Source organism: Bos javanicus, chromosome 14 (assembly GCF_032452875.1).
Source record: "Bos javanicus breed banteng chromosome 14, ARS-OSU_banteng_1.0, whole genome shotgun sequence".
Taxonomy (NCBI): Eukaryota; Metazoa; Chordata; class Mammalia; order Artiodactyla; family Bovidae; genus Bos; species Bos javanicus.
This window is the reverse complement of record NC_083881.1, coordinates 8,463,914-8,490,967: the sequence shown is the minus strand read 5'-3', so window position 1 is coordinate 8,490,967 and position 27,054 is coordinate 8,463,914. Positions and strand designations below refer to the sequence as shown.

General features: G+C 42.2%; 1 protein-coding gene and 1 non-coding gene across 5 annotated transcripts in view; one reads left to right on the top strand and one right to left on the bottom strand.

Moving 5' to 3' along the window:
• Positions 1–27,054, bottom strand: part of DNAAF11 (dynein axonemal assembly factor 11) — a 70,791-nt gene that overhangs the window by 26,319 nt on the left and 17,418 nt on the right. The window contains exons 3-8 of one of the 4 annotated variants that reach the window (XM_061438567.1): positions 24,494–24,571; positions 15,789–15,961; positions 12,529–12,755; positions 6,853–7,044; positions 5,088–5,165; positions 1,611–1,676 (exon numbers count right to left, since the gene is read on the bottom strand). In XM_061438567.1, the coding sequence (XP_061294551.1) occupies positions 1,611–1,676; positions 5,088–5,165; positions 6,853–7,044; positions 12,529–12,755; positions 15,789–15,961; positions 24,494–24,571 (814 nt within the window). The remainder of the gene's footprint in view (positions 1–1,610; positions 1,677–5,087; positions 5,166–6,852; positions 7,045–12,528; positions 12,756–15,788; positions 15,962–24,493; positions 24,572–27,054) is intronic. The other 3 variants (XM_061438569.1, XM_061438568.1, XM_061438570.1) reach the window with 3 other exon arrangements.
• Positions 21,721–21,792, top strand: TRNAC-ACA (transfer RNA cysteine (anticodon ACA)). The gene has a single exon. It is a non-coding gene; the product is annotated as a tRNA-Cys (tRNA).

Genomic DNA, 27,054 nt, shown 5'->3' with positions numbered 1-27,054 from the left:
CTAAGACCGATGTGAATAGCCAGGGATGCTGAATCCACTAAGCTCCTGCTTCCTTGGGGCTGAGTTCTGTTCTATTTCCACACCAGTTGTGCAGCTGTCCTTACACGACCATCCTGGAAGGCTGGTTCAGCTTCTCCCCACTAGGTGTGTCCTTCTCAGAAAGCCCAGCACCCCACCTCCCCCCCAACCGTGACGGTGACCCCAGGATCGAGGGGCCATCGTTTTCAACTCCACAAGAGGGGAAAGGTTTAGATTCCACACCGCTCATTCAAATGAGAAGTTTGGCCAAAGGATTATTTTTATACATGTCAAAATACTGATTGTGAATGTGTGAAAACATGGCAATGACTCAACACTCACAAACATTCAGTGAGGCAGGAAGGACAAATACAGGGTGATGGGCGCAGACTGACCACACAGACTCAGGAGGACTGACTCCCCTTCCCCTCCCGCTCCATTATCTTGGAGCACACGCCTTAACCTTTCTAAGCCTCTGTAGTCTCACTTGTAAAATGAGGATACAGATAGCACCTGTTTCCTAAGATTGCTACGTGTATTTTATCACAGTTAAAAAACACAGTGTTGGGCCTGGGCCTAAGGGGTCACATTCTGACTTCTGCAATTACTGTGTCTACTTTGACAAGACTCACTCCCCAACCCACCTTGGGTAATTCCAGGATAACAATCCCTCCCAGGTCACTGGATTAGTGAGAGGTTAAATAAGACAGAGCATGTAGCAAAATCGCTCAAAAAGAGAAAGCCTTTATTACAGTGTAAACGTCCACCAGCTGCATCATCAGTAATCATTCATTCATTCAGTCCTGTTATTGAGCTCCTGACAGGTGTCAGGCGCTCCTTTAGGTGCTAGAGATATGAACAGGGAGGAACACACACAGGCTTCTGCCTCAACGTCACAGTTTTCAAACTACAAGGAAATTTGGAGTTCGTCAGGTGGAAATCAAGAAGCAGGGCGAGGTGGAATGAAGTGCTGGAGCAGGCAGGTACTGGTCTAGACTGGATGGTCGGGGTGCGCAGAGAGGCCTCTTTGATAAAGTGACATCTGAATGGAGGCCAGAAGGTCATGAGGACACCTAAGGTGACAGGGACACAAGCAGTGGGAGAGAGGCGCCTGCACAGAGGCCCTGGGGCGGCAGACCTGGGGTGAGAGCAACACAGGCAGAGGGAGGCGCCTGGACGGCGGCCCTGGGGTATCAATGGGTCTGAAAGGGCTGGAGAAGCAGAAACACCATGTATGTGGATCCCGAATTAAGCAGTTGGATAGAGGGAGTGAGGCAGAACCTGGCATCTTCGAGGATTGAGGCAGATGGCTGAGTGTCTTTCAGTGACTTTAGCAAGGAAGGGTGGAAGGTGACACGGGCTGGTGGAGCGAGTGTCACAGCCAAGGACAGCTGTGGTGGGGTTGGGGTGGGGAGAGCAGCAGTCAGGATGCAGGGACAAGGGGCAGGAAGGGAGTGTGGTGGGTGAAACCAGCCAGGACTCAGGATGCGAAAAAGAGGCTGGTGTTCGCATTTCAGAACTCAAGAGACTGTGACTGAGAAGGGAAACAGAAAGAAATGCCACCCTTTAAACACATGATAAAATGTTTTTACCTATACACGGCCAAGTCCAAGACAATCTGGTTACGCTTTTCATCATCTTTCAAAGTGAAGTCAAGTCTAAGGAACAATCCATTTAGGGGGGAAAAAAAAGGATGTCTTTAGCAATACTCGATAGATAACCCCCTCCCAATATTAAAAGGAAATTTACTAGGAACTATATCCTCATCTTCAACAGCACACTTATTTTTGTGGCTGGTCAATAAAATGTCTGAGAGTTTAACAATTTCAACAGAAGCCTACAACATATTTATAAATTATTTCTGTTTACATGGTTTCCATATGAGAATCTTAAACTAGATACAAAAAAATCAGCATCGGTGCAGAGACAGAGACATCTGGTGGTTAAAGTTTTCTTTTCCCCTCTTCATTCGTGTTTGCTAGAAGCAAACTGAAATGCGCAATTATTGCCTGAGGACCACATGTTGCATTTGCTTGCCATTATCCAGCACACGATTCCTTTTTTTAAAGTCTTGTCTTCTTTTTTCTTCTTTCATTGGTGACCTTTCCACTTCCCCAGAAATGCTGCCTGTGACCCATCACCTCCATTTCATAGAAGAAGAAACAGAGGCTCAAAGAGGGCTGACATAGCCGGGAAAGAGGTCACATGAATCTGGGAGGCAGGATCTCAAAGCCCCAAGTCTTTTAGCTGGACCGTGAGGTTGAGTCCTAGGTGTAACTTCCATACCGCCGATGCACTGTTCAGAATTACCTGGTCAATTTCATTCTAAGTATTTCAGTTATCGCCGTATTCTGTAAAGTACATAACCCAACGATGTTAAAGAATGCAGGCTAAATTGTTTGGGAAGATGTACCACTAGCCCTAGATTTGCTGCCAGCAGGGGTCTGCTCGCTCTCACTACTTCCAGCAGCCCTGACGGGGGGTACTCCTTCGGGTGCACAGATCACCCATGCGTTTTTGATCTCATCTCTGGGACTTTTATTATAGGTGTTTTCCCATCTGCCTTGATTGCTTATTGCCCCATTTTCCAGCCACCAACTTAAACTCTCCCTTCACGTATCTCTTGGAAAGTAATTTCAGAGAGGTTTTCTGTGTAGCCCATGGGGTTGCAAAGAGTAGGACGCGACTGAGTGACTTTCACTTTTTCTGCAGCAGACACTGACACTCACTCCCCACTGTCTGCTCCTGCTTTACCCATGGTAACAGGACCCCTGATTTGAGTGATAAATACGGCTCTGCAGGGTGAAGACTACGTTTGCCAACTTTCCTGGCTGCTGAATGAGATCATATGCTTCAGTTCTGAAGGAAAATGTTCATCTTTCTAGGAGCTTTCCTTAAGAGGGGGACTGAGTGCCCTATCCCTCTTTTCCCCCTCTCTCTTCCGCTGAGTAGAAAAGGTGGTAGGTGGCCTAGAAATGACCATGGAGAGCACTCAATGACCTACTGCAACTGTCCAGGGAAGAGGAGGCTGACGTCCTCTACGCGGGTGGTGAGGGGGGTGAATGAGAAGGGGTGGGATTCTGGTAATTCTGGAGGAAGAGCTCGTGGGCTCACTGATAACATGAGGGAGAGAAGGATGGAGGATGAATCTGAGGTATTGCTCTTGACACCCAGTGGATGCTCACTCCCAAGCCAGAGGACACCGACGGGCATGCAGGCTCTGATGGGAAGTGGTCATGGGCATGGAAGTGAGGACGTCTGCTTTAGTCAGGATGAGCCTACCACATCTCACTTATGTCCACACAGGATCTCAAACAGCTAACTGAATACATAAGTCCCGAGCTCAGGGAAGAGATCAGGTCTGCTTGTGAGGAATGAAAACATCTTTCAAGCCATGGGATTTGGTGAGATCTTAAGAGAGAGGATAAGGAAAGAGAAGATAGCTGAGAAGCTGGCCCCAGAGCATTTAGGAGACAAGACAGACAGAGGTCAGCAAAGCAGAGGATGATGAGAAGGTCAGAGGGTCAAAGAATCAGGAGCAAGGGGAAGATAGTGCTTTGAGAAGGAAAGGAATGATCAGTTTGGTCAAATGTGTTACATCGAGCACATGGCTGAGACTTGAAAAGATGTGACCGAATATAGAAATATCGTGAATGCAGAATATAAAAATGATGGGACTGAAGAAGCTTCTGGGGTCTTACTAGGAGCATACAGAGTCCAGAGGGTTTCCTTCAAGCCCTGCTGTAGGTTGAAGAGGGATTGTCTCCCCACTAGATTTTTAAGTTCCTTGAAGGCAGAAATCTGTCATATTCACTTCTGCATCCCCAGGGCTTAGCATCATGTATTCGTGCCTGCTATATAAAGAAGGTGGGTGGATGTGTGTGTGTGTGTGTATGGGTGGGTGTGTGTGTGTGTGTGTGGTGGGGTTGGGGTGAGATTACAAACTTGATCATGGACACCACTAGAATTAGGCAAGCACAGGCAAGTCAGACACACCACCAATTGGCTGTGTGACCGTGTGTGAGTCATTCACCTCTCAGTTCAGGTTTTGCACCTGTGAAGAAGAAATATCGCCTATCACATATGACTGCTGTGAAGATGAGTTAACGACACCCAAGAGTGATCAGGACTGTACCACCTCTATCATGGTAATGGCACAACAAATGGTTCCATTTGAAATGGTCAAACAGACATTTTGAGTAATGAAATGAAGCCAACAAGATTGAGTTCACAGGCTTGTTGACCTGCATTTTGACTACAAAAGGCCTTCTCTGCCTGCTTTCTAGTTTTAATTTTTAAATAGCTAGATACTACTACGGGCTTCTCCAATACTTTGGCCACCTGACGTGAAGAGCCCACTCATTAGGAAAGACCCTAATGCTGAGAAAGATTGAAGGCAAAATTGAAGGGGGCGGCAGAGGATGAGATGGTTAGACAGCATCACCAACTCAATGGACATGAATTTCAGCAAACTCTGGGAGACAGTGGAGGACAGAGGAGCCTGGCAGGCTACAGTCTACAGGGTCACAAAGAATTGGACATGACTTAGTGACTGAACAACAACAAAAGATACTATTATACATGAGGATTTCTAGTTGGAATATTTTTCCCTCTCATCAACTCCATTGAGGAATTTATATCAATTTCTTGTCTTCGCTCTCGAAAGTTCTGCAGATGAGTTCCAGAGTATAAAGTAGGTGTACAGGTGATCAGGATTCTCAGCTAGCTTGTTCACGGCAGAGTTTTAAAAATTAAAAAACACAACAATGGGACACTTGAAATTTTGGGGGAAAAACTTGTACACGGTCCAAAGTTTCAGGGGATACAGAAATAACTAAGATTTCCTTCTGTCTAGATCACTTTTTGTATGCTGAGAGAATGAAACGTAACATTATGTACTTGAAAACATAATGAGACTCTGCTTTTAAATATGTACAAAATGACATTCTCATTAGGCTCTTCTGATTTATTTAGAGTGGTCAGATGTCTGAGCAAACGTGTCCATGAAGCCATGGTATGACCAATACCACATGTTTTGCATCTTCAAGTCTCCACTTGATCCCACTTACTTGGGTTCATTCACGTTCAGGGCTCTCCCGTCCTCGGTGACCAACATCCGGGGTGGCTTCACTTTCTTCTTCTTTTCACTTAGTATTGGGGGTGGTGGGAACAAGGGGCAGGGGAGAGAAAAAAAATACACAAAGATAATATAAAAGCAATTAATGTGTGAGACAGTTTCAGAAAAATTAATGGCGTATTTGTGAATACATCAATTCACTGTGATGAGGTCCATGGCTGCGAGCTGACAATCGAGCCAGATTTCTGTGTGATTATACCCATATCTGTAAAGCAAAAATGTGACAAAGACAATTTGCCAGATCATTTGAATGGGGGAGAAAACTCCTTTTTATGAAATAGCCATGAATGTTTAAATGAGTCTATTTTATGCATGATTTACTCAGCTAACTGTCAATTTTCCATTTGTGTATACAGCTTCTACTTTAGCTAAAATTATAGTTTTTAAAATGCCAAACAGAGCCTATTTTATAGAAATAAAAATACCAGTACATAAGGATCTATGTGAAAGGATGCCTATCACAGCATCATCTGCAAAGGCAAGACGCTGGAACCATTGTGAATGTCCGTCAATGGAGGAATAATTAGACTGACTGTGGTACGTTCACACTATGAGATATTGTGCATCTATTAAAAAACGTGTTCACTCTTTACTAAAGTGTCATCTAAAAAGTTGTAGAAAACTGTTGATGACGATTTAGTGAGAACAAACATGTAAAATATAAGTCCATTTTTATTCTTAAAAAAGATCCCCAATCCCACATTTGCAGAAATCATTCATATGATTGTAGAGGTGGGCTGGACCCAAGCCTGCTAACTAATTCTCATTACCATGAAGGGTAGAGACAGGAGGGAGGTGAATGGAGTAAAGAGGAAAAATTCATGAATAACATGAAAGAAAATGTAGGATGCAAATTATATTTATTTAAAACACTTGCTAAAAATACATAAAAACTTTAAAAAGGCATATACGGACAAGTTCTAGATCAGATGGACAGATGTGTTAAAATGACAGAACTACAGGCGATTCTTTGCCTTAGACTTCTATTGTTCTTTTAATAGAGATTTTGTGTCAGTTAACTTTATGTTGTAATAGACATTTATTCACATTTTTCTGCATTGTAACTGGGTTGCCAGGTCCAATTAAGTTCACGTTTCCATGAGCTACATTGTTCTCCACAGTGAAGCGAAAGTCGCTCAGTCATGTCTGACTCCTTGTGACCCCATGGACTGTATGCAGTCCGTTGAATTCTCCAGGCCAGAACACTGGAGTGGGTAGCCTTTCCCTTCTCCAGGAGATCTTCCCAACCCAGGGATCGAACCCAGGTCTCCTGCATTGCAGGCGGATTCTTTACCAACTGAGCTATCAGGGAAGCCCTTGTTCTCCATGATCCCGGACAATTAAGGGCAAACATCTCAGAAACTCATTAGATGGGGTAGACACAGCACCTGAACAGAATGACCTGGAGCACTGGTATCTCTAAACCAGGCCATAATATTTGACACGTTTAAAGTTGTTAAAAAGCTAGGGACATACAAACAAAACTCTACCTAAAATGCCATTATTCACAACAACCTAAAGAAGGTAATCTGATATTAATAAATGTTAGTAGATACATGTCAACAAAAAGCTAAAATTAGGAAAAGCAAAGTCTGTGCGTGATAGCTAGCACAGATTTAACACAGATGATGGATAAAACAATGTGCAATCATGAAAATATATTCTATCACTCTTGATGATAGGAACAAATGGAATACCTTAATCTTTCTTGGTCTCTCCGTTGTTTTTCCATATGTCTCAGAGTTTCCAATCTAGATTCAGGAGTGTACAAAGAGGGCTTATTCCAGAATTCCAGGTCGTCTTCTCTGTCATCTAATTCCTTTCCCTTGCATTGCCCTTCTTGTATTTCTGGTGCCTGGATGTAGTCTTTACTCTCTTCAAAAGATGGGCTAGGGACAAACACAGGACCCATCAAGACCAGTAATGGATACCTGAGTTTCATCCTGAACACTGCCCCTGAAACACCTTATATGTTTGTTTGTTTTTTTTAATACATTATCTTCTTAGCTTTGAATAACAAAATGTGTCTGAAAGAAAGCCTATCTGAGCCAAGTTGGAGAAATTAGTGCCACAGCACTGGGACAGGCCCACCTTACCCACCACCAGGAATGCTGCAGTAATCAGATTCAATGGTTCATAAACTGGGCTGATATGAGTCATCTGGGGAGCTTCATACACAGTATGCATCTCCAGGCTCCCACCAAAGTCTATCCAGTGAGTTTGGAGGGGTGCCTAGGACTCTTGCTTTACAGTATGTCATGGGAGGTTCTGATGATGAAACAAACTCAGGGACCACTGGGCCTTGGTAATCAATCTTTCAGTCTTGCACCCTTCAATTTCATCCTTCACACTGCTCCCAGAGGAATCTTTCTAAAAAATTTGATCACGTCTTCCAGGTTCTTTAGGGGCTTCCCTGGTGCCTCAGACAGTAAAGAATCTGCCTTCAGTGTGGGTCCCTGGGTTGGGAAGATCCCTTGAAGGAAGGCATGGCAACCCACTCCAGTATTCTTGCCTGGAGAATCCCATGGACAGAGGAACCTGGCTCAAAGAGTCAGACACGACTGAGCAACTAAGCACATTCCAGGTTCTTTAATGATTCTCTATGTCTAAAATTCTTCAGTGGGCTATGTGACATTGCCCATGGTACAGCCTCTATCCACCCCATTTTTCATGGATGACTTTGGGTTTTGTAGCTTTATACGGTAAAGGGCTTCCTTGGTGTCTCAGTGGTAGAGAATCTGCCTTCTAATGCAGGAGACACAGGTTTGATCCCTGGGTCAGGAAGACCCCCTGGAGAAAGAAATGGCAACCCACCCCAGGATTCTTGCCTGGGAAACCCCATGGACAGAGGAGCCTGGTGGGCTACAGCCCATGGGGTCGCATAGAGTCAGATGCAACTGAGTGACTAAACAACAACAGTATGGGAATGCTCTTTTCCATTCATGTTTTGTGGACTGTCAGAGAAGTAAACGATGTCTCCATAGGGCATCAAAGAATTATTCCATGACAGTCAACATTATTCAGCAAGGATTCAGCTAGTATTTATTGAATGTCTTTCTGTGTGTCAGGCGCCAGAGAGACAGAAGACTGTTCTAGCAGAGAGAAAAGGATATCATTCGAGCAGTGCACAACAGGTATAGGCTCTCCCCCCTCACCTCTCCCTAGAATTCGCACTGTTACAAAATGATATGAAATGAAAACAAGTACAAGAAGCCTTTAGTACCAGGACGGCAAATGGTAAGGACTCATTAAATGTTAGATTTTGTTATTATTCTTGTTACTGAAATAACACAAAATGCTCATTTAGTTGACCTTCAAATAAAATGCTTTTTAAAAGGACAGACCAAAATATGAAATTTAAAGAGTACAAACAGAATATACAGTAAAATTCTGCTTAAACACCTTATGTATTATAAAATGCAACTAGACAGTTTAATAAACAAAATCGTGCAAATTACTGAAAATAAGTGCTTTGTCATATAGCCATGGTTCTTTATGGTATGGGAGAAAAAAAAAAAGGGAATCTATAATATTCTACAAGATTTTAGTTAACCATCACTGAAATCACTAGTTTCATTCTCATTACAAATTTTTGTTTGGCAAACAGACTTACAGACACAGAAAACAAACTTATGGTAACCAGAGGGGAAAGGTGGGGTGGGGGATGAATTAGGAGTTCATGATTAACAGATGCATACTATTATATATAAAATAGATAGACAAGGACCTACTGTGTAGCAAAGGGAACTATATTCAATATCTTGTAATAACCTATAATGGAAAATAATCTGAAAAAGAATACACACACACACACACACACACATATATTATTGAATCACTCTGCTGTATACCTAAAACTACATAACATTGTCAATCAGCTATATTTCAATAACAAACTGAAAATAAAATATGGACAAGGTGAGTTTATTCTAGAACTTCAAGGACGGTTTAATTTTGAAAAATCTATCAATGTTAATTCAACACATCAACAGAAAAATATGCTTATCTCAACAGATACAGAAAAAGCATTTAGCAAAAACCTAGTATCCATGATGATAAAAGCTTTTCATCAACTTGGGATAAAAGGAAACTAACTCAACTCTTCAAAAGCCTCCCAGGAATCACTATACTTAATGATGATGAATTGGGAACATTCTTTTGAAAGCCGGGAACAAGATACAGATACCCATTCTTACTGTTGCTATTCCACCCATTACTGGAGGCTTAGCAGTAAAAAAATAAAAAGCAGAGGTAGAAGGATTGGGAAATTTTTTCAAGTTACTATTTATTTTTTAAAAATGTGTTTTTCTACATAGAAAATACAGGATAATCTACAGACTAACTACTGCATCTTTTTAAAAAGTTCAGCAAGACTGCATGCGTGCTAAGTTGCTTCAGTTGTGTCCAACTCTGTGCGACCCTGAGGACTGTAGCCCCTCAGGCTCCTCTGTCCACGGGATTCTCCAGGCAGGAATACTCGAGTGGGTAGCCGTTCCCTTCTCCAGGGGATCCTCTGACCCAGGGATCGAACTTGTCCCTCTGAAGCCTCCTGCATTGGTAGGCAGATTCTTTACCCCTAGCGCCAACAAGATTTCTTGATGCTATTTGCCTCTATACACATCAGACAGACCCAATAACAAATCAATCTTTAAAATCCCACTCTACAAGATACTTAGAAATAAATCTAATAAGAAATAATGTAAAGTTTTTATAGAGAAAATTATAAAAACTTACTGAAGGACTACAAAGGTCTAAATAAACAGAGCTATCCCAAAGTTCAGCAAGGAAAGAATCAATGTCCTGAAGGTGTCAACTTTCCGCTTATGAATGTATAAACTCAATGCAATTTCAATCAAAATTACACTAGGGATTTGGGGGGAGTTTGAAAGCCTGACTCTAAAATTCTCACAAAAGAGTAAAAAAGAGATGGGAAGTATCAAGATGATTTTGAAACAGAAGAATATCTCCTAGTAAAAATCAAGATTTATAGAAATTAAAACCATGTGGGAGCGCTCCCATGGAAGAATCTAGAGAGTCTAGAAATTGGCCCATAACTCATAAGAGCAGGGAATATAATCCAGGAAAAGAATGGCACTGTAATACATGGGCTGAATTCTATGCCCATGACAATCCTGTGCGGGAAATGACTAGCACCCTACCCCACACTGTTGTCAAAAGTTAACCCCGGATAGATAGATATGACATTGGGGTATTGAAAAATTTCATAAATAAGATCAAAATGTATAAAATACGTTTAGCTACATTAATATGTCTAAATTCTAGAAAACAAAAGCACTTACCAAAATTAAAGACAAGTCACAGACAGATTGCAAGAAGGTATTTGCAAACCTCATAACCACTAAAGAATTTGCATCTAGAATATAAAAGAGCTATAAATTAGTAAGAAAAAACCTTACAACTTATTTAAGATAGGTGGGAATCCTGAACAGAAGAAATCTAAATAGCTAATAACCATATAAGAAGACATTTAAGATACTGAAACTCACTCTTACTTCTAGAAATGCAAATTAAAATATGAGATGCTATTTAACAACCAATGTGATTGGCCAATGTTTTAAAAACCACATTATCTACTATTGACAAAAGATTAGGAACTCTCCAATACTGCTGATATATGAGTTTAAATTAGTACACTTTAAAAAACAATTGGGCAATGCATATAAAGTTGAAACTGCTGCTGCTGCTAAGTCGCTTCAGTCGTGTCCAACTCTGTGCGACCCCATAGACAGCAGCCCACCAGGCTCTGCCATCCCTGGGATTCTCCAGGCAAGAACACTGGAGCAGGTTGCCATTTCCTTCTCCAATGCATGAAAGTGAAAGTGAAAGTGAAGTCGCTCAGTTGTGTCCAACTCTTAGCAACCCCATGGACTGCAGCCCATCAGGCTCCTCCATCCATGGGATTTTCCAGGCAAAAGTACTGGAGTGGGGTGCCATTGCCTTCTCCGATAAAGCTGAAAAGATGTTTACAATTAATATGCAGCGATGTCACTGCTGAATATACACTACAGAAACTTCCGTACTTGCACAAGGAGACGTGTGCACCATTGTGTGAAAAAAATGAGAAATGGAAAACCACTTACACAGCCACCCAAGGAGGAATGGCTGCATCAGGGCTGATCTTCAGCTGACCCTCCTCCTGCCTCACTCCCTTCCTCCTTCTCTTCCTCCTTCCTTCCCATGTTCTCAAACTAGGGCCACACAGATTGCTGGAGCTGGTGCTTATTCTGATCTGTCAGGGCCAAAGAATTATTCACTGTCAAATATTTTGAATGCCCGGTCTGGGATAAACTGTGATTTATTCAGTCGATGGAATTTTATTCCACAGCTAGAATGAATGTCTTATGTGTCTTCATATGTGTAAAGACCAAAAACATAATACTGAATGAAAAGCAAAGCTGTAGAAAGATATCATTCATGCTAAAAAAAAAAAAACAAACAACAACATAAAACTACTCCTGGTTAAGCAGTATTAAGTTCTACATAATTATGTGGGTAAATATATGACAATACAGTGGGATCGACATTATACCAAACACTACTAAAGTACTGACTTTAGAATGGTGGACGCCACAGGATGAAAGGAGAGGGATGGGGGAGAAACACTGAAGGAGCTTCTCTATCGATATTCTATTTATTAAAAAAAAAAAAAGGCAAACATGCCAACTATTAACATTTAATAAGTGTGGATGTGGTGCACACAATAGTTGTAGCTGCCTGTTTATCTGTTTAACGTTTATGTATATCTGAAATACATTATAATTATTATTTTCCCAAGTTTAAGAGGTTCTGTTATCAAAATATTGAAACATTTCATTGTATGGAATCAAATCAACTGAGTACAGTTGCAATTCCCTTAAAATAAGCAAGCATGAAAAATTAATGTTTGTAAAAACGACCAATTAGGGGCATATTAATCACATTAAAAATGCATTCATTATATAATTCACAAAACAGAACATCTTTTGCAATCAAAATTGCTCAATTTATAATAACATGATTTGCATTTAACTTTTCTAAAATATTCCTACTTTATAAATCAAAGTACACCTGCTAATTCAGCTTTCCTGTGCATCTTTCAGAGAGATTTGTCTGAGGATAATTTTAGATGAGAATTAAAGCTGCTAGTTTATAAAGGCTCCCCCTCCACCCCCTCAAGGGAAGAAAACCTCACCGAATGGTCACAATCAATAAGATGATCATACATGGTCTTCCCCAGAATTCACATCATAATTTATTCTTCAAATCAATCACTGGACTCTAAGTGGTACTGTAAACACCTTGAGAAGAGAACTTTTTAACCTAAGTTTTGCTTTTAACGTGAGTTAACCAGAAGGTACACTCCATTTACCCACAGGGTAGCACTGAGGTCCGCGTGCCAGTGTCCGCCAGAGCCTGTGTGACTTCTGCCCATCTCGCCTTTGCTTTCCTCCTCCTTCAGTTCCCTCTGAGCCTCTTCCTTGTCCTTGGCTCGCTTAAGACAGTAAGCTTTCTCCTGCTCTCTGATTCGTTGTTCAACTACTGGGAGGTTCTGTAATGCCTGAATCCTTTCTGACCGCTCAATTTCTTTACCATCCAACCACTGGAACAACAACAACAACAAAAAAAACCAGCCAACACAGTGCATTTATCCCAAGGTTGCAATTTGAATCAGCCCCAAGAGGACTTTACTTGCAAGACTAGAAATAATAAATAATGCACCTTAGTGATACGGAATTGAAAGCAAAGTAATTAGTGGGAAATATAATCAGTGTTTTACTTCACACAATTAATACCGTTTACAAAGCATCTTTACTGGTAATAACAATAAGTAGGTCTTCTGTGGAAACTGATTATTAATGACAAGCCCTCAAAATATATTAATTTTATAACTGCTCATTGTGTTAAGAATTTCAATATCTCAGGTGAAGTCCCAAATGCTCTCTATGAGAAGGGGCCTTGTATATTACACAAAACTGAGCTCTAATGCAAATGGGCAAGGAACCAACCCACATCTTGATCTACAACTGTAGCCTTCAGAACAATGAGATAAATTCCTGATGTTCAAGCTACCCTGTTTGTAGAACTTTGTCATCATAGCCCTAGGAAATACGACATCTGTTAGGACAACTCTTGTCAAAGTAGGTAACAAGCTTTCAACGAAATGGCACGTACTGATGAATCTATTTGCAGTGAAGGAATGGAGACACAGATGTACAGAATGTACTTGTGGACACGCTGGGGGAAGGCAAGGGTGGGATGGACTGAGAGGGTAGCATTGAAATATACACACCACGGTGTATACAGACAGCCAGTGGGGAGCTGCAGACAGCACAGGGCACTCAGCTCAGTGCTCCGTGATGACCTAGAGGGGTGGGAAGGGATGGGGCGGGGAGGCCCACGGGGCTGGGGATATGCCTGATTATGACTGATTCACGGTGTTGTAGGGCAGAAAGGAACACAACATTGTTGTGTTTTTAATTGGGGGAAAAGCAATTTTCCTTCAATTAAAAAAAAAAAAGATTCTGAAGTTTATCAGCCTATTTTTAAATACTAGTAAACACATTTATGAGTACCATTTTCCAAAGAGAGGCTGTTGCCTGTTGCAGCAGCTGAATCACACAGTCTTTCTGGGAGGAAAGACTTGACCTGAGACCTGTACATTAACCCAGAGAGAAGCAGGGAGTGTGGCTATTGTAGAATGGTGGGCGCTTAGGCTCAAATCCCACTGAGGCCACTTGTCAGGTGTGTCCCCTTAAACAAGGAGCCCCAGCTTCCCAAGGCCAGGCTTCCTCATCTCAGGATGCTTCTAATCACCTCCCTGCAAGGGTCCAGGAGCATCAGAGATGCTGTGTGCCAAGCCCCTGGAACAGCCCTGACCCACGATTCAGGCTCCTGTCTGGTGGCTCGCACACTTCTAGCCTGACACTGCGGGGCTGACCAGGCCCAGCTGGAATGGCCCCACACTCTTCCTGGGAGAGGGCGCATAGCATCCCTGTCTCTAAAATTCTGCTTCTCATCAGTTCATTTTTTCAGGAAGTGCTTGTACAATGATAACTGGTCTGGACGATGTCTGAGCTACTGTATCACTCATTCTAAATATATGTTCTAGATTCAATTATCTGAGTTGCTTATTCTTTTAATCAAAGACATTTTACATTAGGGAAAAAAAATGTGTTCTATTAATCCAGCAATTTTGCCTACACAGAAAGATAGCAGTCTAAACACAAATGTCCTCTGAGGATGCACGACAAGGCCTGGGAGAAAGCCAGGGTCTCCACAAGTTCTCTGCAGAGGCAAAATGCTGCTCCCACTGCTGGGGGCGTGGGTCACCGAGAGGATTCAACTGCTGGCCTGCGAGCTGGACCTGGACGATCACAGGCTCCTCACCCTCCCCTGTTCTGCAAGGTATGCTCTGCCCATCGTTCCCACACTAGGAGCTGTTCCAGGGGCGCAGCCTTGAGAGCGGAAGGTTCTGTTGAGACCCTCTGGACTGAACCCAGTGAAGGCCTCTCTACAAACGTGAGAGTCTAGCTGGCAGGTGCAGAGCCCTACTCATCTTGTTGCCCAGAACAAGCTTGGTAAGGAAGCTTCCTTGCTTATTAGACCCACCACCTGCCAGTCTGTCTCCGGAGAGGCTGCCCCTTTCTCCAGCCTCTCCTTGCCCTCTGCATACAGAGGCCAGTTCCACACTTCACCGGAGAAGTCGAGAGGTTTCAGACCAACACATGCAGGTCAGGAGCTCTTGGAGTTATAACACATAAACATTAATACTATTACTTAAATGTTCTCGGGTGTAGGATTTCTGTAGAAACTGTGTTGTTTCCTGGTTTGCAAAATTATCAGATATGGGGAGATGCGGCAGAAGAAATTCACACACCGAGTAGCAGTTCTTGAATGAGGTCCCTGGACCGGTGGCATCAGAGTCACCTGAGAGCCTGTTCTGAATGCAAACTCTTGGGTGCCCATCAGACCCACCGAATGGGGTACTTGGGCAGGGGGATGGCAGGGACAGGGGAGCAGTGAACAGAAAACCTGTCTAAGTATTCCAAAGTATATGAGAGCTTGAGAATTAAGATAGGGAGTGAGTTAATAAAAAGCAATAGTGTAAAAAAAAAAAAAAATGCACAGGAGTTTAAGAGTATGAACTCACTCAGATGTGTCCAGTTCTATGCGACCACATGGACTGTAGCCCACCCAGGCCCCTCTGTCCATGGGATTCTCCAGGCAAGAATACTGGAGTGGGTTGCCATTTCCTCCTCCAGGGGATCTTCCTGACCCAGGGATGGAGCCCATGTAGCCACCTCAAAAGCCCTGAGCTTTTGGTGAGCTCTTAGTGGTAATGGACGCCCTCTATAACAATGACTTGAACTCATCAAGAAAGTTCAATTCAACTCTGTGCATTCTGAATGAGAAAGGAGAAAAATATGCCCGTTTATTTTTCCAAACTTTATTAGAGTTATTAAAAAAACTTTTAAAGTTCAGTGAGCCAAAGAATTCATTTTGATTTTTCTGGAATATTCCATTCTCTAAAACAACACATTCTCTGAAAATGCTGGGAATAAATCAGGAATCACTGTGTAGCTTCTTGTTTTCATTTTTTATGAGAATTTCATATCATGGAGATAAAGCATACCTTTAGCTGCTGAAGAGTTGCCACCACGAACTGTCTGTAGCCGTCAAAGTCAGCACAGGGGTTTCCCATGAGGAAGAGCTCCTTCAGGTGGATGTTGCCTTGAAGGGTTTTAACACTGCTCAGCTCTCCGATGAAATTCACCGTCAAGTCAAGCTTTGTCAGCCCTTCACAGCCTGGTGGGAGAAAGGAAAAGAAAACAAAGCCCGAAAAATCACCCAGATACTAAAACGTGTACAGTAGCACATCACAGAAGTAACAGCTGCAGGTATTTGAAGTCTGTTCACTAACTGCACTGCTGACCAAGGATGGGGTGGGGAGGGAGGTGGGAGGGAGTTCAAGAGGGAGGGGACATATGCATGACTGTGGCTGATTCATGCTGATGTACGGCAAAAACTATCACAATGTTGTAAAGTAATTATCCTCCAATTAAAATAAATAAAATTGTTTAATGTTAAAGAAAAAAAAGGCTTAGTCTTGATTCACTTTTCTGTGTCTCCCTTTACTTTCAATCCCTGAGTCCCTCAGGTCGAAGGAAATCCTCTTCCCGCCCACATCTGCAAACTCTGGGCTGTTGACATTTGGATTCAGTTACTAACTGGGGTGAAGAAGGTCAGGTATAAGCTGCTGCTGGGGTGGGTGCTGCATCAGAACAAACGTCCCTTTAAAGAAGGCACTGGAATCTGCCCGCCTGAGAATTTTACCAGGTACAGTGGTTAGGACTCATCTCAACACAAAGGGTGATGGCGAGAATTCCCCCAAACAGAAGGCATTTCATAAAATCAAGCCTCAGAATTCATCTTTATAAAGTCACCAAAGAGACGCAATGGCTCCAAGATCACTGAGCACTGAACCGAAGGTGTGAACAAATGTAACAAGTGTGGTCCTCAGAGGGATGACAGGAAAAAGGATGAGTCACTGAGCAGACTCTGTAGTAAATGGGACCCACAGATAGCCAGATGATATAGAAATCTGAATCAATTTCAAGTTTGAATTGACTTCTCTCATCTGAATTCCATGAGCACTTGGTAGTTAGGAGTGGAGACCTTGGAATTCAACAGACCTGAGTTCAAGTGATAACTCTGACACATCCTTGCTGTGTGATTTTGCAAAAGTCACAAGCCTCAGTCTTCTCATCTGCAATTACAATAGTATTGGTACCCGATTCAGAGATGCTTGTGAAGACAATAAAAGATGATTCGTGTGAAGTACTTAGCACAGTGCCTGCCACTTAGGAAGCTTTGATAACCATGAGCTAGGATGAGAACTGGAGAAGGCGATGGCACCCTACTCCAGTACTCTTGCCTGGAAAATCCCATGGATGGAGGAGCCTGGTGGGCTGCAGTCCATGGGGTTGTGAAGAGTCCGGCATGACTGAGCGACTTCACTTTCATGCACTGGAGAAGGAAATGGCAACCCACTCTAGTGTTCTTGCCTGGAGAATCTCAGGGACAGGGGAGCCTTGTGGGCTGCCGTCTATGGGGTCGCAAAGAGTTGGACTGAAGCGACTTAGCAGCAGCAGCAGCAGGATGAGAACCAGCCCAGTTATCACCTGCCTGGTTCTCACGTGGCTTCTTAGCACACGTGCCTACAGTTTCCGCGGGCAGTGAGTTTACCATTCCTCACTACCAGCCAAAGAAGAGCTGACCTCGTTTCTACGGCGGCCCTGTGGGAGAGGTTCATATAAGGCTGTCTCCCCATGCGACCAGCTCACAGGTGCTGGATTAATATGGCAGATTTGGTAGGCATCAATATCTAGAGAACCATCACCAGCTGACAACCCAGTTCTATCTTGCTCTGTGCTCATTTCTTCAAACTTCTACATACTCCACTTTTCCTACAGGCTTCCTGATTATACACTGCTTTTCTGTCATCATTTTGTGGCTATAAAACTTAGGGTAAACTTCAGTTCTTGATATCTTATATTAACTTCACCAATATGAACCAGCTTGGTTCTGAATTCAATCAGAATTCAGATTGGTTCAGAGCTCTGCAATCGTGTCGCTGATGGCAAGGTGCTTCTCATTTCTAAAGGCTGTATGATGGAGCCAATCCCACTGAATGACAGTGTTCTCACCCTCTTATTGATCTTAGCACCTGTCTCCACCTTGTCTAGAATCCCACGTGTCCCTCCTCTCTGCTGCTGCTGCTGCTGCTGCTGCTAAGTCACTTCAGTCATGTCCAACTCTGTGCGACCCCATAGATGGCAGCCAACCAGGCTCCCCCGTCCCTGGGATTCTCCACGCAAGAACACTGGAGTGGGTTGCCATTTCCTTCTCCAATGCATGAAAGTGAAAAGTGAAAGTGAAGTCACTCAGTTGTGTCCGACCCTTCTCGACCCCATGGACTGCAGCCTACCAGGCTCCTCTGTCCATGGGATTTTCCAGGCAAGAGTACTGGAGTGGGGTGCCATCACCTTCTCCGTCCCTCCTCTCTAGTCATACCCAAAACCAGTCTCTTCCAAATAAGTTAGTTCTAACTTAGCGCTTCCAGATATAGATTCTTACCCTCTATTCATCCATCCATCTATTTAGAAGTTACTGGGTATCTATGTATAAGTTGCTGACCCAGGTCTTCAGGATAAAGTGATAAAAATACCCATGGTATTTCACTTTAAACTTATGTACAGTGTGGAAAAAAGAAAATTGCAGAAAAAAATTTTAATGTGCAAAGGCACCAAGAAGTGAATCTAGAGAGGAAGGCAGAACTCAGAGGTAGGCAATGCCTGCTGAGACATCGCAAGCCACCTTGACTCTACGTTCACTGGTTCTTCTATCTCAATCCCCGTGGGCTCTGCCCATAGTAGCTGGCTTCCACCTCCAACATTCTACTATTCTAGTAGACTTGCTCCTCTAAAGGTGACCAAAGACCGTCCCACTGACAGATCTAATAGACCCTCTTCAACACACTATGTCACTCGAAGAGTCTGCTGCATATCATGGGACTGATCATGGACTGTCCCTTATAAATCCTCCAACTGTCTTGAAACAGGGATACTACTTTCTCCTTGTTCTCCTCTATAATGTCGTTTATTCCTCTTGATCTTTTACAGGCTTTTCCACCCCATCAGTGCGGATTTCCATCAATGACCCAATACTCCCCTCTCCTTATGGTCCTGATGACAGTAGTCATGTTCACTGGTTTTACTAACCCCAGATTCTGATGACTCCCAAACAAGAAACCCATATCTGACCATCCAACTGAGCATCACACTCCTGTTTCTACATGTCTGCAAGATACTCCACATTCAACATGTCCAGACTGAATTCCCCACATTTTCTCTCACTTTCTACTCCTCAAAACAGCTTTTCTGCCTTCTTTACATCTAGAGTTTATTGATGTCATCACCATTTTGTATTAGACATGATTTGTTTCATTTTGTATCACACTGTATCACTTTGATACACTGTGATACACTTTGACGTCACTGTGTTGTATTACTAAGGTAAAATATGAATTATTAAAAAGATGAATATCTAAAATACACAAGAACAACTCAACACTCTATATATTTGAGATTCAGCTACATAGGTGAAGGAAACTCAGTAACTTCCTATCTTCAAAACTGAATTTTAAATATATTGACAAGGTTATCATATACAAATATATATATTTTTTCAGCATTCAACCTATCAATACATAAAATAGGCTCTTAGGTGTTTTTGTTTTTTTTTTCTCTTGATCCAGAATTTCATTGGGGAGGAAAAGGTCCTGGTCAAATACATCAACTGGGAACAGGTAATTTGTACAAAACTGTTCAGAACAGTTCTATTCACAAGAGCAAACATAATTAAAAACACCTCAAGTGCCAAAAAATAAAGTTATTTAAAACACATCAATATACTTGATAATTCAGTCATTAAATCATAATAATGTGAACTCAGCCACTATATGAAGAATGAATATGAAACTAGACAAATAAATATAATTAAGTTTATATCTCTGTGCCTGTAGGTTTGTTTATATTAGCAAAAAGAAAATGTTAGATGGATTTTGTGAAGTGTAAAGGATATATCTGGGGTAGTCTGACTTAAGATACAGGTTGCCTGGTATTTCTTAAGTTTACTTTAGGACACTTGAGAGATATTTTCACTACATTTTCTTCCATATAAGAAAAGACTGACATTTGGAAGACTCCAACAAACTAAAAAATTCAGATAATTTTTGGATTTTGCTGTAATTTTGTAGATGCAGAACCCTCCAAATGTTCATTATGTTTTTCAAAGTGATGAATCTTAATTTTTCTTCTGCTAGGCTTACACATAAGCAATTAAGCCACATCTGCCATTTGAAAGAACAATTCCTGCTGAACTAGCCAGCCAGAGAAAATCTCCTCTTTGGAGTGAGGGTACCCCTGCCTTCAGCTGAGTCCCACCCTTTATCCTCTGTGCTGAGAAGATCCAGCTCAGTGGACCACAGGGGTCTGAACGTCGCTGAAACCAACACGGTGATTTCCCAAGGGCGAGAGCTGACCCTCACAGAAGCCCCTCCTGTCTTCCCAGGCTAGGGTGGGTGAGGAGGAGCGATGGGAAAAAATAGGCACTTGATTCTATCCTGGTGAATCCACAATAAGAAAAAAAAGAAAGAGGGATACAGTTACGGTTTGCCATCCAGCAAAACGAACAAACAAAAACCCAGCTTATGTTTAAGATCACACTGAGATTGACTCAAGTAGGTGAGCTGCGTATATACACCCTCCTCTCTACCTCAAACATTTAAATTAAACAAAAAGTACACATTTGCCAGAAGATAAGGCACCCATCCCTGCCTACTGCCCAGCTCCGCAGGCAACCCTGAGCCCAGTGCATCTGTATTAGAGCTGGAAGGCAGAGCACCAAACGAGGAAGTGTCCACTGCGGACCAAGCTCCCAAAGCTCCAAGACGACAGTGACAATGCTGCCCTCTAGTGGTCTGTGGCCAACACACACCGCAAAACCCAGAACTCTCCACCTCCTTTCGGATTCTTTGCTAAGGAAAAGAACAAGCCCTGGACAAGTCAACTGAGAGTGAGAGCTTAAATTTTCTCTGACATCATAGACTGACACTTCACTACTACAGAACATAGATATAAGGCAGATTTTGTTATTTCATGTGTTCACATGTGACTATGGTAAGCAGGCTGGAGAGTGGTATCTGAGAGGGAGCAAAGGCCCCATTCCTAAGGCAGAAGGATGCCAGTGATGGAAACAACCATCTCAGCTCCAGCACTGATGATGGTCCGGGGACTTTCTTAGTGATGACGCTGTAGGTTTTGAGGATGAACATTAAAAATGTATAACCAATATTTATGTCTTTATTGATATACAACCCCGAAGGCCACTGAAATACCAATGTCGACACTGTGAGACAAATAGGCTAAAATCCAACATAACCTAAGCAATGTGCTCCTAATTTTAGCTCTTGGCAGATGGGAGGAGAGTGGGGAGAGCAGCTTGCCTGCTCCACGCCCCTGCCCACTCGTACCGAGTCCACGTGGTGCTGCCAGCTAGGCAAGAGGCTGGATGTGTAAACACAACCTCACAACTGCAGAGTAAGCCCACACAGGTACCTAATCAACCAAACCCTTTGCGGTTTCAGCAGACACAGAGTGTTACTACACACTGAGGGGAAAAAAATAACAGCACAAAATAGAAGCCTCCAAAGTAACACAGGAAACCTCCCAGAACATAGAACAACAAGACAACGGGGTTTAAATAAGGAATACAGGTGAAGCGACATGGAAGATGAATCTAGTAAGAGGTTCTACTAGATTAAAGGAGGTTCTAGGGGAGATCAGAGAAAATAGGTGATGGACACGCCTGTTACCTTGATCGTGGTGATGGTTTCACGTGTGTGCACAGGTCCAAACTCAACAAACTGTATACATTAAACGTGTGCAGGTTTCTGTACATCAATTAAACCTCAATAAAGTTATTTACACATTGACATAATGACTTCCCTGGTGGCTCAGACGGTAAAGCGTCTGCCTACAATGCAGGAGACCCGGGTTCGATCCCTGGGTGGGGAAGATCCTCTGAAGAAGGAAATGGCAACCCACTCCAGTACTCTTGCCTGGAAAATCCCATGGATGGAGGAGCCTGGTAGGCTACAGTCCATGGGGTCGCAAAGAGTCGGACACGACTGAGCGACTTCACACACAGTTATTTAAGAAGAAAGAACCACTCGGTTCCAAAGAACACCAATGAGAAAGTTGACAAGAAAACCCACAAAATGGGAGAATATATCAACGAATCATTTATCTGATTGGACTCTAGCATTCAAAACATAAAAATAAGTCTTACAATTCAACAGTCAAACAACAAATAACTTGGTTAGAAAATGGGCAAAGATTTTGAATAAAGATTTCTCCAAGGAAGACACACAAATGGCCAATAAGCACATTTTTTTAAATGCCCAAACTCATTAGTCATTAGGTGAATGCAAATCAGAACCACAATGAGATACCACTCCACACCCACTAGAATGGCTACCACAAAAACAAATAAATAAAAACTGAAAACGACAAGTGTTCATCAGGATGCAGAGAAACTGGAGCCCTCATAAATTGCTAGTGGGAATGGCAAATGGTGTGATTGCTTTGGAAAACATTTGGCAGCTCCTGAAAACAGAATTAAGCACAGAGTTACCATATGACCCAGCAATTCCATTTCCTGGTATACTAAACTAACAGAAAACATATGTTTATGCAGAAACTCGTACATTAATGTTCACAGAGGCTATACTCATAATAACCAAACAGTGGACACAACTCAAATATGCATCAGTTAATGAACAGGGTAAACAAAATGAGGTGTATCCGTATTGGAATATTATTGAATATCATTATCATTATTTGGAATATTATTATCATTATTAGAATATTATTCAGCCCTTAAAAGGATTAAGTACTGATGCATCCTACAACATGGATGGACCCTGGATACATTAGGCTAAGAAGTCAGCAGACCAAATATTGTCCATATATTGTTTGGTTCCACTCACATGACATGATCAGGATGGGAAAATCTATGGAGACAGAAAGCAGATGAGGGGTTGTTAGGGGCTGGGATAGGAAGTGAATGGGTAGTGAATGCTAATGAATATGGGAATTTCTTTGGGGGTGATGAAAATGTTCCAGAATTAGATAGTGATGATGGGTCCACACGGAGAAGGCAATGGCACCCCACTCCAGTACTCTTGCCTGGAAAATCCCTTGGATAGAGGAGCCTGGTAGGCTGCAGTTCATGGGGTCGCTGAGAGTCGGACATGACTAAGTGACTTCACTTTCACTTTTCACTTCCATGCATTGGAGAAGGAAATGGCAACCCACTCCAGTGTTCCTGCCTGGAGAATCCCAGGGACGGGGGAGCCTGGTGGGCTGCCAGACGTCTATGGGGTCACACAGAGTCGGACACGACTGAAGCGACTTAGCAGCAGCAGATTGGTCCACAACCTTGCAAATATACTAAAAATCACTGAATCGTGTATTTTCAGACAGTGAATTTTATGTTGTTATTCAGCTACTAAGTCATGTCTGACTCTGTGACCCCATAGACTGTTACATAAATTATGTCTCAATTTCAAAGTACTAAGTGGTCCAAATATCTCCATTTAGAAACATTTACATGATAAATCTGAAGTACATTAGAGAGATTAAATGTAAAGAATAAAATTATTATACTTAGAACTTTTATGGAATATATTTGTATTCAGAAATCATAAACAGGAAAGAAAAAGACTGATAAATTGGAGTATACCCATTTCAAAAATAAGACTTCTGAACAATACCAGCATCTTGATTGAAATAAAAGTAGCAGACTCAAGAGAAAAGATTTATAACATATATAACAAGGTATTAATATCTGGAATGTATAAGAGCATGTGAAGAAAAATCAGTAGAAAAAATGGCCAAAAGCTATGAAACAGTTATTCATAGAAGAAAAAATATAAATATTCAATAAACATCTGAAAGGTTATATGGAAGATCAATAATAATAAGTGAGGTACAAATTTTAAAATTTGCTAGAGAACAATGTCTTCTGATCATTAAGAAAAGATTGCTTATAAAAAGCATTAGTGAAGCTGGGGGGAAACGGGTATTCACATTGACCACCAGTACAAGTGGAAATCAATGCAACCTTTTTGGAGAACAATATTTTCCAAAACTATGCATGTTAAAACCAAGGAATTCTATTTCTAAGAATCTGCCCTAGAAAAAAATTTACACATGCACACAGAGTGCAATGTAGAAAGATGCTCATTGCAGCCAAGCTGTTAGAGCAAAATGCTGGAACCACCCAAGTGTCCATCTGCAGATCAATGGTTGCATAACTCCGTCTACAATCATTCCATTACCCAGACCTCCCCACCTTTCCTGGATATCAGAAAAACAAGGCAATGTCATGAAAGAAATTCATTTTGAAAACAATATTCATAGTATGATCCCATTGATAGAAAGCAAAATGTAATAAAATAACCTTCTATACACCAGAGGGTTAATACTACTGACTTGGGGAAGGAAGCTGGGTTAGGAAGGGGTCAAAGCGACTTCCACTTTTGAATTTATGTATCTTATTATCGTCTGACTTTTTCCAACAAGAATAACAAATATAAAACTGAGGTAAAAATGTTAATTTTAAAAGTCTATCTACTGTTTAAGCAATACTGTTTAAGTCTAATTTTAAGTATCAATTTTAATTACTAATACATTATTAGAAGAAAGTTCTTACCTTCCAGATTTTCAATTTTTTCAATGTTGTTTAAAGCTAAATTCAAATATTCAAGTTTCTTGAGTTTGCTAACATTTTCTGAAACATACAAATAATGGAATTAGTTAACCTTCGATATAAAGACATTTTTACATAATCTGTTATAAAAATGACAAGAATCTAAGAATCATTGCTATGCTATGTTAAGTCACTTCAGTCGTGTCCAACTCTGTGCGACCCCATAGACGGCAGCCCACCAGGCTCCCCCGTCCCTGGGATTCTCCAGGCAAGAACACTGGAGTGGGTTGCCATTTCCTTCTCCAATGCATGAAAGTGAAAAGTGAAAGTGAAGTCGCTCAGTCGTGTCCGACTCTTAGTGACCCCATGGATTGCAGCCTAACAGGCTCCTCCGTCCATGGGATTTTCCAGGCAAGAGTACTGGAGTGGGGTGCCATTGCCTTCTCCATTATGGTTATCCAAAATCATGTTGCTTTTCCAAACCTGTATCTGTACATCAGACATGGTTGGTTGCCTACTCAGCATCCATTTCTCCCTCTGTTCTTCCTGAGGGAACCCAGTTCTACTCATGTTTCTGCTGCTGCTGCTAAGTCACTTCAGTCGTGTCCGACTCTGTGCGACCCCATAGACGGCAGCCCACCAGGCTCCCCCGTCCCTGGGATTCTCCAGGCAAGAACACTGGAGTGGGTTGCCATTTCCTTCTCCAATGCATGAAAGTGAAAAGTGAAAGTGAAGTCGCTCAGTCATGTCCGACCCTCAGCGACCCCATGGACTGCGGCCTTCCAGGCTCCTCCATCCATTGGATTCTCCAGGCAAGAGTACTGGAGTGGGGTGCCACTCATGTCTCTACCCAGCCCTAACTCTGGGGTTAGGCTTAACCAAGCAGGCCCAGTGCATGGCAATCCCATGTTCCTTGGTAGTGACAGCTCGGGAGGCCAGGCTTAAGTCAACCTGCCCAGGACAGTCTCCTGGCAACTGCGGTACAGAAGAGGGCGTGCGCACCCTGTACTCCTGATCAGAAGGAATGGCCTGTATTTCCTGCTTGTGAATTGCCTTTCTCTTTTTCCTGTTTGTGTGCTCAGTCACTCAGTCTTGTCTGACTCTTTGCAACCTTTTGGACTGTAGCCTGCCAGGTTCCTCTGTCCATGGGATTTTTCAGGCAAGAATGGAACACTATCTTTATTGACTCACAGTCATCTTGCAAAGCTGAAGGAATCAGCTGTCGGATGAAGCCCACAGTGGCTGGTGCAGCAGAGAGAATGAACCGGCCAACCAACCCTGGAGACTGGACAGTCTCTGGAGTTAATAGTTGGGTTAGAGGATAGATTTCCTCACTGCTAAGTCACTTTGAGTTGTGTTTACCTTTGCTTGAAGTCAAAATCATTCTGATACAGGATTATGGTTTTAAATAAATATGTAAGCCCATATAGGCATAGCAAAAGCATAAATAAGTCAAGGAATCTCTTGAGGGGGGCCCCTTAAAAACAGCTTAAATAATACCATAGCTTACACTGCTGGGTGCTTATTACAAGCCATACAATTTTCTAAGCATTCTGCATATTATCTCATTTAATCTTCCTAATAACCCTATGAAGTAAAAACTACTGTTGTCTCCCTTATACAAATGAGAACATCAAGGTGCAGAAAATTAATCCAGTTATTCAAGGTTAAGTGGCAGAGCCAGGAAATCTGACTGCAGAGCCCGGCACTAAATCATTACATTGCACTTTTAAAGGACAGTCCTTTCTAAGATGACATGAATACAGAAAATCCTGCTAAGAAACATGCATCAGGGCAGGCTCACTTAACACTTCCTCTGCACCATTTTCCAGGGATATTATGACAGTCAAATATGATGATTTATAACCATCACCTTTATCATCATCAATATTCATCTAAAATTTATAAATATCACATACTTGTTCCCATAGACCTGAGAATAAAAATTCACCTCTCCGAGCCTCAGTTTACTCATTTTTTTCAATGAGGATTTTTGAACAAAAACCTTCTCTCAGCAGTTATACCATCCTAAGCGATACTGATGCTGACAAGAGTTTCAAACCAATATCCGAGTATTTGATCATCAGAGATTTGTAGAGCTCTAGAGCAAGAGAGTTCCAGAAAAACATCTATTTCTGCTTTATTGACTATGACAAAGCCTTTGACTGTGTGGATCACAATAAACTATGGAAAATTCTGAAAGAGATGGGAATACCAGACCACCTGACCTGTCTCTTGAGAAACATATATGCAGGTCAGGAAGCAACAGTTAGAACTGGACATGGAACAACAGACTGGTTCCAAATAGGAAAAGGAGTACGTCAAGGCTGTATATTGTCACCCTGCTTATTTAACTTCTATGCAGAGTACATCATGAGAAACGCTGGGCTGGAAGAAGCACAAGCTGGAATCAAGATTGCCGGGAGAAATATCAAGAACCTCAGATATGCGATGACACCACCCTTATGGCAGAAAGTGAAGAGGAACTAAAAAGCCTCTTGATGAAAGTGAAAGAGGAGAGTGAAAAAGTTGGCTTAAAGCTCCACATTCAGAAAACGAAGATC